General features: G+C 44.4%; 1 protein-coding gene across 2 annotated transcripts in view; it reads left to right on the forward strand.

The window, feature by feature from the left end:
• Window positions 1-10,174, forward strand: part of GRM1 (glutamate metabotropic receptor 1) — a 419,295-nt gene extending 409,121 nt beyond the window's left edge. Inside the window, exon 8 of one of the 2 annotated variants that reach the window (XM_049654488.1) lies at window positions 9,192-10,174. In XM_049654488.1, coding sequence (XP_049510445.1) covers window positions 9,192-10,104 — 913 coding nt within the window. In that variant the 3' untranslated portion in view covers window positions 10,105-10,174. The remainder of the gene's footprint in view (window positions 1-9,191) is intronic. The other variant, XM_049654489.1, reaches the window with a different exon arrangement.
• Window positions 10,175-11,688: the final 1,514 nt, after the last annotated feature.

Genomic DNA, 11,688 nt, shown 5'->3' on the forward strand with positions numbered 1-11,688 from the left:
ATTTTGTAGGTTAAATAATCTTTTCTTACTGATAATTTCACTTATACACCCATACATCATACTTTTATCCCTGGTCACCTAGTTGCTGATGTTTTCATGACTTTTTGTGATTTCAGGTGGGCATATTAAATGTCAAGGACATGTTACTTTGACAAGTTTAATAGCAAACATTATCTCTTTGTTTGTTTTAAATAAATGGACTATTGCAGTAGTAACAAAGTTACATGAAGGTGTTTTGAGTTTTTATCTCTGGGTGAGGATTTCAAATTGTTCTGGGCAGATCATGTACTATTTTATTGAATGGCCCAAACTTGGCAGAAATACAGATATTGATTAATTTTAATTTTTCTCTTTTATCTTCAACTGTGCTATGGAAAACTTTGTTTCCCACCTTCGATATTCATATCAGATTCCTTGATTTCAGGTATTAAAAAGCTACTCCAGAATACTCTTTTCCAAATTTCAAACTCACATCTCTCCTTCCTAGCACGTATCAGGCCTCTGCCTGAAAAATGTGGAATGAGGAGGGATGTGATCTGTTCCTACAATATCTCTGTCTCCTTCCTCTTGTGTTTCCCCTCCTCTGTCTGCTTTAATGGGAAAAAAAGAGACAGGGAACGTAGCAAAAGTCTTTGACTTGCCTGCAGCCGTTGTGGCCCTCTTCTGATTAACACTGGAAAACTGTCACCAGGATCTTGGGGTAGGTGGCCTAATGCTGATACACAGGGAATCGTTGTGAGTTTTTAGGGACCGCTATAGGGGACTTCATCACCAAGAGTTCCTTAATATCAACATTCCCCCCAATTCAACCAACCACATCCATAGCGCCCACAGCACCTGCTGCTTTATCATCTTGTTCCCCGAAATTCTTTTCTCTGATTGGCAGCCGTCTTATGTGGAGTGATAACAAGATGGCTTTATCCCACTGAGGGCTACTTAACTCATGGGAAAGCCCACGTCTCTTCACCCTAACAAAAGATGGAAAGGCCAGCTGCCCACGGTCGCTCCATTAACCTTGTCATGACCAGTCAGTGCTCTTCTCCCCTTCTCAGGTCATCCTATGTGCTGTGTAAGGAGACATCTAACCAAGGAATGAGACGGCATTCTCCCCCATGTGGCAGATGCCTCCAATCTCTTGCCATTCCCCCTCTCTCCACCATCAGACATACTCTGTCCTGTGGCCAAGAGATAAATGTGATTTTATAGGAAGTGACAATTATGCCTTTGTGATAAAATAATAAGGAAAATTAGCAATGCAACTAAAATTCGCGACGTAAGACATTAATCCGTGAACGGCCTTAAAGAAGAATGGTCGGCAGGTCACACTGCCTGTAACAGTGTGAGTGGAGGTGGAGCCCACTGCCGCCAGGAAGAAAGGGGGACGTGAAGAGTGGAGGAAAAGGGCTGATTCTGGACAGACATACACACAGCAGCAAAAGCATCCGCCACTTGCAAAGAGATGGTCTCCTAAGGGAAAAGAAAGAATGCACTCCACTGACGTGGCTTTCGGAAACGAGCGTGGCAGTGAGAAGCAGCCAGGCAGGGCGAGGCAGACACAGGACACGGGGGTGGGGATGACGTGGAGAAAGGCTCAGGAGACAGGCTAGGCCCAGGCCCAGGCACCACCTGAGTGGCGTCATCACTGTATCTGTACACGTGTGTAAGCACTCACTCACTGGGTGTCTTTTTCTTTTCAATCTTCAGGAAGAGGCAGCCAGAATTCCCGCCCACCAGCCAGTGTCCGTCGGCACATGAGCAGCTTTGAAAACCCCCACACTGCAGTGAATGTGTAAGAGAAGCTGCGTGGAAAATAGAGTGGTTGGCCCCTTGCTTTCTCTCTCCTGGGTTTTGCCACTTTCTAACATGGAAACAGATGTGGTGCATGCCATCAAGAATGAGGAACCATTTACGTGCCATGGTTTGCACGACCGCCTTAATTTGTCCATCGTTCTTAAAGGGACACTGTCAAGTTGTTAGTCTTTTTGCTTTTTTAAGTTTCAAAGCAAGACGCAACACTTTTTCCAACACTGGAGATTCGCTTTTGTTTGTGACTCCCACTCACAAGCTCGAAAGTGAATTTCCCCCCTTCTTAAATTTGTCAGCTTTTCCTTGGCAAACAGAGCTCTTTCTTTGCTTTTTTTTTTCTTTTCTTTTTTTTTTCTTTTGCCTTTTTGCTGTTGCACAAATGTTTGAAATGATCCTGTCTGCATTAAAGTACAAGCCATAACTTGAACTTATGGAGAGTTCCATAATGTCAGTTTGAGGGGTTGGACGCCAACATGAGCCTCTGCTGTGAGCCTCCCGCACCCTGGGGAGCACAAAACAAAAGTTTTGTGAATCCCATGAAAAGAGAGTTTTATAAAAAGGAAATGTGGTTATTTCCCCAGGATTCTGAGTGTTTTTATCAGATTTTGCCCCATCTGATAAAAATGGTGCATGTTTGGTCCAATTTTTGACCTTTAGATCTTGACAGTGTCTCTTTAAGTTAACAAAAGAACATAGACCATGTTCAATTCATTGTGCACGGAGTCTGTGGTCATTTTCAGCTGTTCCTTTACAGCCCTTCAAACTCCTGGGAGAGTCAAAGGTACACATTCCTGCAGCAGGAGGGAGCCCACTGATGAGGTGTCTGTGGCCTGAATAGCTCTTCAGATGAGAAGAGCCCAATTGGTTCAAATGTCTGCTACTGAACCTGGCTGTGGAGGACAGTATATGAGGCCATGGAGTCTCTTTTCTTCACTCAGTGGAGTGCATTGGGAAGTCTGTGTTCTGATATTCCCTTCAAAAGCCCAAATAGAAAGAGTGCGGTCTCAGTCGAATCATACTGACTCTTAGAGGGAAAAATATGGTAGCCCTGCCAGGACGTTTCAGGTGGTAGTCAGGGGGCCTCTGCACATCTAGATCAGAGCCACTCTCGTCTGCTTGGATGCAACCTCTGCAATTTTCCCAGGTCAAAAGGCATTGAGCATTTCTTGCAGCGTGAGTTGAGTCTGACCGTGGGCACAGCAAGGAGATCCTGGTCATGACAGCTGCTGGCTGCCTGTCAAAAGGGATTGATGGGAATAGTAGATGTACTTGTCCTGCCATGACAGCAGGGCCAGAAAGAGAGGAGAGTCACCTAACATTTCATGACTTCAAGGTGAGTGCCTAAAAGCAAAAGCAGAGGCTGAAAGTGGGTACATTCTTGGTAGGTGACAAAACAGAAAAAAAAAAAAAATGCAACGATCAGCAAAGCTAATAGGTTGGCTGTTAAGAACTCTCAGAATGGGATCTATTCAAGCCTTCTTTCTGGAGACTATGAAGGATCCAGAAAAGATGGAAAAGAGACTATTTTTAGCCTTTGTTGTTTCTCAACAAACAACAGCAAAAAAGATATTCTCACTGTGACCTTCAGTTCCTACAGCTTTGAACAATCAAGGCAAAGGGGCTAGTGATGCAGATAAAGCTTCCTACTGGACCATTATGGTCTGCCTATATCTATCCTGCCCCATAGGGCCCTATGTTTCCAGAGCAAACCACAAGGACTCCAGGTCAGAGCTGAGGAACATCACAAGACTTGCTATGGAAATTACAGGTCTGGTAGCATGGAGCATAGATGACACAATAATGCTTGACTTGAAGTTCCTTCAAAGGGAACATAATCTAGCATGGGAATTTCTTTCCTCAGCTGTTAATCACGATTAGGTTGAACGAGTAGCCATTTAAAATGTACTCAGAAAAACCTCAGGAACCATCAGAATTCTACTCATTGGTTCAAAACAGATTTGTCAGTTTTCTCAAGACAGTACACCTTATGCCCAAAGTTCATGGAGCCTTCCATACTTTATTGACTTTGATGAGGTAATTTTATTTGTGGATGTCTATTTCTTAATTGATTCATTGAAGAAAGCACACGCCTGTTAGTGCAAACTGATTTCCTTTGTGTTATCTTTTATCCTGTATCATATAGCTTTAACATATAGAATGTGATTAACCTAAATACTTTAAAAGGAGGACTGTATGTTTAGACTTTGTGATATTGTCAATTTGAGCAGGCCAAGTGGTTCTCTGACTAGCTTATGATGTTAGAATCCGAGGTGAGGAATAAAATTCACAATGCCATTTAAGACTGGTATCAGCAGAAACTACCAAGTTCCCATGTAGTCAAAAAGCATTTGTCTCCAATAATACATTCAGAGATTTTCTACCTTACTAGTAGTGAATCAAAAGGTGAGAAACTTTAATTATGTTCACATAGGCTCCTGGAAACTGTGTACTGAATATCCAGATTTTTCTGGAAAGCTTTCAGAAGTGTAACTGGCATCAGTGGAAGTCCTTTGTACTGAAGACTAACTTTGCATCGCCTGAGAAAACAAGAGTCTGACTCATACGGTTTCAAATAGTTCCTATGCCTGCGATTCTACAAGAATCGCTCCTCAGACTTCATTCCGGTCCCAGCTCGCTGAAGCAGGTAGAGGTGAGGTATTCGTCCAGCGCATCTCTGGCATTCCTTCCGGAGTGTCTCAGTTGGGGCAGCAGCAGCCATTTTGAAAGGCCCGGCGTGAGTCCCAGCTGTAGCTGCATGACCTCAGCAGAACTGCCCATAAGCCTGTAGCTCTGGTTTATTTTCTTAGCTTGGTAAGCCATTCTCTCCATGCTGGGACTCAATGGCATTTCCTGTTTCCATTTGCATTTTCAGAGAAAGCAAATGCTAACCTCATCAGGTTGCAAGGAGTGAGTCTCCACCCTCCTATGTGAAGGTCTTGCCTTGTCTGTGGGCTCTCTGGATGCCGTCCTTATGTCTGTTGTGAAGCTATTAAGCCTCGTGGCCAAGACTTGAATTGGACATAAGGGAGACAGGTGTTGTGTAAGCTTCCCCTCAGGCAGCTTGTGCAGGATGCTTCCCTCCTGATCTCAAACACCCACCCACTGTGATTCCCATTTTAGACCTCTCTGGAGCAGAGAGCAGTGTACTCGGCAGATGTAACTAGTACTTACTGAAACAAATAAAACAGACGAGATCACCCTGAATGCCGAAGATGTACTCATCTGTTTACACCACCCACTTGCAACCACTCTCCCAAGTGCTGCAAATCCCGGATTTTCTGACTGGAGGGGATTGTCGTACTCACCTAATGAAAGAAAGATCAAAGCAAGACCCCAAGCCTGTCAGAGCTGGAGTGCAGCCCCAGGCCCCCTTGGCCCTGCACACTCCCTGTCTAGCTCACCCTCTAGTCCTGGTTCCTCGCCGGCCTAACAGCCGTTTCCTCCAATAACGTCAGTATTCATAAAGACATGTAGCCACCTGAGGTATTCAAGCCAAATGCTACTGCACTCGGTCTCCAAATATACGATTGTTTCAGGCCTCATGTCTGTCTTCTGAAGTGAGAGCAAGAGGGCATGCTGTGTGACAGTTATGGGGTGTTTCTAGACTAGGTTACTTTACCTAAGATCAGGAAACCGAAAAAAGTTAAATAATAGAAGGAAGACGCTGATGGCCGAAACAGAAGGTATTAAAGTTATCTAGGGTTAAATGGAAGATTTATTTCACAGTAATATTGCATTTTTATAATGCACGTATGCCTTTTTGCTGCCCCATATTTTATACATTTTTCTCCTCTCAATATCATGGCCATGGGCTCTGAACCTTTGCAAGTAAGCTAATCCCTTTTCACACCAAAATGCTTATTAAGCCCTCCCCCCAATTGATGATAGTAGTTGTATTTTTTTTAGTGGCCGCTTGAACAAAAAACACAAAAAACTTCTCAGAATTTAGCTACACTTGTACCTAGCAGCACACTTTGTCACAATAGCGTTTACATGCATTTGAAAATAGCAGTGCATAATCTGTGAAGACATAACATTGATTCAGTCTAAAAGCAAAGCTTATCGCATTTGTAGATTCATGGACCATTCAAGCTGTATATGGACCACACGTCAGAAACAACTAATTCAGAAGGACCAAGGTTTATACTCTGCGCTGCAGTTTCTATGAGATGATACATTTCCTTCACTATCTCTGGTTTTCAGGAAGCAATTTATTTTGTCCTTGGGAAAAAAAAAAGGTGAATCTAATTTTCTTAATCTGATAAATGCCCTGGGACATTAGAACGGCTTCCTAATTAAACAGTACTTTACTGCAAATCTGGAACAAGACTCTGAAGGGAAGGAAAAGCTGCTAATTTTGACGGCCAGGGTGAAAATCTTCCATTACAAGAATAAGAAAGGTATTGGATTAAAACAGAACTAAGTTATGATTACATCTATATGCAAGGTGATTAATAATACCATTAACATAGGGAAGCACATGATTTTTAAAAAGGCCCACGTAGAATCCTGGGCAGTGAGGTAGCTTGAGTGAGTGAGTGAGTGAGTGAGCGAGCGAATGAGTGAGTGAAGTAGGTCCCAGAAATACAGGCATAGCTTTTTGCCAGCATATGTGGAGACTGGAGTGACATTTTGTTGAGGTATATAAGCCCGGTGGTGAAGTGAGGTGTAGACTAGCCCTCAAGAGACTTATATCTTAAACACACACACACGACTAAATGAAGACACAAGGCATCCTTCTAGTTTAATGATTTCTAAAAAAAAATAAGCATTGAGGGGTGCCTGGGTGGCTCAGTCGGTTAAGCCTCCGACTTCGGCTCAGGTCATGATCTCGCGGTTCGTGAGTTCAAGCCCCGTGTCGGGCTCTGTGCTGACAGCTCAGAGCCCAGAGCCTGCTTCGGATTCTGTGTCTCCCTCTCTCTCTCTGACCCTCCCCCGTTCATGCTCTGTCTCTCTCTGTCTCAAAAATAAATAAACGTTAAAAAAAATTTAATAAAAAAAAAAAAGCATTGAGAGGCAGGCATTAGGAGAAGGAAAAAGTGTTTCCATTGCAATTAAAAGGGATGCAAATGATTGAGGTTGGATGGTATACTAAAGCATAGTTAAAAGGCAAGGCAAGAGGCAAATCAGTGGTTTTATACTTTCTGGAAGGGTCATAATGATTGCACCAAGAGAAAAATGGTGTGAGTAGAGTAGGGAGTGGAGGAAATTGGGAAAGAAGGAAGCTGGAATTTACCTAGGGTTTCAAACTCAGAAGAGGAACTGTGGATTATGGTCCTGCCTGCTGGCTGGTTGACTGTTCATACTGGGAACATTAATCATCTGTTTTTGAGTTGACTCAACTCGGAAGAAAGTCAGGTATTCTAATATGAGTGTGGAAGCTGAAAAGTCTGTAATTTTGCATTTACAAGGACTTCTACATTCTCAAGGAATATAGTAAGCATATATTTAAGAAAAATATTAATTTTCATATCGTATTTTGGAGATAGGATTTTTCCTAGACAGTTAAAAATACAGCATATAAATTATAAGCTATATAGAAGAACTACCTTTTCCCAAATAATGAGATCAAAATTTTAGCTACTGTACCTATTTTGGGACTTCTTTATCCAGAATTTTCTGTAATAGGTATCAGAATTTCTTTAACATTCTGCACTTAGTGGCTCACTTCCCTTTTCAAGATAATAATATATAAAATGTCAAAACATTATTGTCATTGTAAATGTGACACACACATAATTTTGAAGTACTCATTCTTGTATTTTCAAAATGATTAAATAAACCATTATATTAGCTACTGATCATTTCATACATTTTCCCAAACAAAAGACCATGATACAAAATAGTCTATTTCACACATCCACCTAAGAAAAACACTGTTCCTTATCCCTATTCCTTTTAATGTCAAAAATGTGTTAACATTGTGCTACTTTCTCTGTTGTTTTCACGGATACAGTGAAAAAGCAAACTGAACACACACACATACACGAAAAAATAAACTTCCTGATTTAAGTATTAACACCGCTGTTATTAATAGTATGCTGTGGCAAGGCACCACCATCTGCTGAGAGTTATACAGAAAAAAAAAAAAAAAAGCTAAAAGTCCAAAAGCAAGACCAGAGTTATTAATTACAACATACAGAATAGAGTTTGAGTACATGTACAATACATCTCTTTCCCTCCTCCTCCTTCTTCTCCTCCTTCTTCTCCTTCTTCTTCTTCTTTTTCTTCTTCTTCTTTCTCCTCCCCCTCCTCCCCTTCCCCCTCCCCCTCCTCCCCTTCCCCCTCCCCCTCCTCCCCTTCCCCTTCCCCCTCCACCCCCTCCTCCTCCTCCTCCCCCTCCTCCTCCTTCTCCTCCCCCTCCTCCTCCCCTTTCTATTTAATTGGTTTGAAAATGGTCCCACGAAGATATAAGCCAATAAAGCTGGAGTCCTGCTGGTACCCCAACATTTTTCTTCTCCAAAGCTCAGCGAGGAAAAGGCCATGGAGGGGCTTTTGTCTGAGTAACTTCTGCTTTCTCTGAATCTTCGTTTCGTCTCATTTGCATCACACACTATGCTGAAGGACTAACCCAGGGTCTAACCATCTGTATTTTGCTGGACTTCCTTAACACTACCTAGTTAAAAATCCCCAGTGTGGAAATCCCAAACCAGCCGCTGTGAATCAGGGCCTTTATGTGAATTGCGGTCCATTGTAAGTGTCGGGGATGATGCATTGAAACAGAAAAGCAACCTTTGTGACACACTTAAAGGGAATGTGGGTCTGGGTTTTCCCTCATCTGGTTTCTTCTCCTCCGTACAGCTGCCGTGTGTATGACCACGCTGCTCTGGTACCTGCACACGATGAGAAAAGCTTTGATTTGTTCCAGGGACTGAGAAGAAAGGGCGACAAGAGCTATGGTCGTTATATTCTGTTGTCCCTGTGTAACTGTAGTTTTATTTTTTGGTTCCTCCATCAATTTTGGAATCTTTCAAAGGCTTGCACAGAGTGACAATTTTGTTGTTACCTTAGGCGTGTGCGTGTGTACGTGGGTGTATAATAACTTTGTGAAATCTCAGACCTAAATGAAAATAGCTGCTTGCGTAACAGGCCGGCTTTTCTCCCCTACAACTTGTTCAGGGGCAAAACGTTCTGCCTTGTCTTGGGGTGAATGGAATCACTGACTGCAGCTACAGAGGCCACCTGGGGTCGCTGCAGCTTTTGGCCTTTGACCTGTAATAAGGGGAGATTGAGGGCTTGGCCGCCAGACCTACAGTCGCTTGCGGGAGCGGGGTGGGGGTGGGGGAATCAAATTGCCTTGAGCTGGGATTGCATATAATTTGTATGTATCTTATCCTGTGTGCATGATCTATCTGCAAATAAATCCATCTCTATTTTGTTCATAGTTCTAATGGCAAGTCTGTGTCATGGTCTGAACCAGGTGGAAGACAGGTGCCCAAGGGACAGCACATGTGGCACCGCCTCTCTGTGCACGTGAAGACCAATGAGACGGCCTGCAACCAAACAGCCGTCATCAAGCCCCTCACTAAAAGTTACCAGGGCTCTGGCAAGAGCCTGACCTTTTCCGATACCAGCACCAAGACCCTTTACAACGTGGAGGAGGAGGATGCCCAGCCGGTCGGCTTCAGCCCTCCCAACAGTCCTTCCATGGTGGTGCACCGACGTGTGCCAACCGCGGTGAGCACCCCACCTCTGCCGCCCCACCTGACCACAGAGGAGACTCCCCTCTTCCTGGCCGACCCGGCCATCCCCAAGGGCTTGCCCCCTCCCCTCCAGCAGCCACCGCCACCGCAGAAATCCCTGATGGACCAGCTACAGGGAGTGGTCAACAATTTCAGCACCGGGATCCCCGATTTCAACGCGGTGCTCGCTGTCCCCGGGGGTCCGGGGAACGGGGTGCGCTCGCTGTACCCGCCCCCGGCGCCCCCGCAGCACCTGCAAATGCTCCCGCTGCAGCTGAGCACCTTCGGGGAGGAGCCCGCCTCCCCGCCAGCAGAAGACGAGGATGAGGACGACAGCGAGAGGTTTAAGCTCCTCCAGGAGTACTTGTACGAGCGGGAAGGGAACACCGAGGAAGACGAGCTGGAGGAGGAAGACGAGGACCTGCAGGCGGCCAGCAAACCCCTCCCCGAGGATTCACCTGCTCTGACGCCTCCGTCGCCTTTCCGCGACTCGGTGGCCTCCGGCAGCTCGGTGCCCAGCTCCCCCGTGTCCGAGTCGGTGCTCTGCACCCCTCCCAACGTGACCTACGCCTCCGTCATTCTGAGGGACTACAAGCAAAGCTCCTCCACCCTGTAGGGAGGAGGTGTCCGCGGGGACAGCAAGAAAAACCAGGGAGCACCAGCACCTCCGGAGATGAGCCGACGGCTGGGAGGAGGAGATGGGGGGAGGAGGGTGAAGTCAGCAGGCAAGGAGGATAATGCTGCTGCCGTAGGGAAGGCCAGAGGGAACTGTGCTCTGCAAGCAAAAAGGGATCCAGGCGAGGATCCCGATTCTTGAATTATTCAAAAGCCTTCTCTGGGAAGAAAGGGAATTCTGACAAAGCACAATCCCATATGATAAACAACTTTCACCACATAAATGAATGAATAAATAAATAATAAGTCAATAAATAAATAAATTAACACGAATAATCTCCTCTTTTGGACATTGTGCATAGATAGACATGCCCACACACACTTGGCCAGCTTGAAAAGAGACAGCACATGTGGACCAGCCAGGTGAATCGTTAGTGGACATCATGGTGTTCGTGGTATTCTTAGTGAGCAGGCTGGAGCCAGACAGAGCAGGTGGGTGAAGGAGGGGCAGGCGTGGAACCACCCATGGGACGGCAGCTCATTTTTCTCCAGCCCTTCTCCTTACTGAGTCCACAGACTCCTGGTCTTCAGGAGCCTCCCTTCACCCATTGCACCTGACCCAGGGCCAGCCTTGTTGCGCTGGGAAAAAAGTGTATGGATACCCTACTGCTCTGTGATTTCTCTCTATTTAGGAAAACAGGGATCAGAGCAAAATCATCACCAAAAAGTGCTTCATCAGGAGTGCTAAGGGAGGAAGGATTGAGAAGCAAGAGGACACATAAGCATGAGGCTTTGAACACAATCAGCACAAATAACGTCCCATATTTGATACTCGCTTATTGGTGATTTCGGAGAAAAGATTAGAGCAAGCGATTGTTTTGAGACTGGCAGAAGGTGTTTTGTGGATTTTCTTGTGTTTGTGCCAAGGGGGCTCTTCTCTGCCCTTTAATTAAAGAGAACAAACCATGTGGCAAAATTGTTACCTTACATTTACTGTAGCAAATAATACTTACCAGTTGAACTTCTAAAATGCAGTATGTGTATTTGGTGCCGTTGTTTCTCCTGTGTACTACAGACACAAATCCATCTTCCAACTTAAGGGTGTACTCAAAGCAACTATTGCTGGTTCAATGACAAATAACGTCCTTCCTATTGTCATCCTTCCTATTGACAAATAATTCCTGTAACTTGTGAGTAAATGTGTTCCTGTGTCTTTGTATACTGGTGATAACATTTGTGCACTGTAATGTCAATGTCACTGCAACTAGAAGTCGTCTTTCCAATATAGTATAGATATTTCTTTGTTCCAACGATGTTTTAGATATTGTCACCAATATCTGCAGAAGCTCTTTGATGGTTTGAGTGCTGTGGTCCAATGGTTTCCTTATGCTGCTCAGATGGTCCTCCCTCTTCTAAAAGGGAACTTATTTTTCAGATATTTTATGATGTGGATATGTTATAATGAAGTGGCTTGAAAACGTGTTGTATTAAAAATTCACAAAAACTGTGGGTTACAATAAAAAAGTACATTTTATAAATTTTCAGATATCATTATTAAAACATAAGGTTGAAATGACAGTATTGA

The sequence above is a fragment of the Panthera uncia genome (genome assembly GCF_023721935.1).
Source record: "Panthera uncia isolate 11264 chromosome B2 unlocalized genomic scaffold, Puncia_PCG_1.0 HiC_scaffold_24, whole genome shotgun sequence".
In the NCBI taxonomy this organism is placed as follows: Eukaryota; Metazoa; Chordata; class Mammalia; order Carnivora; family Felidae; genus Panthera; species Panthera uncia.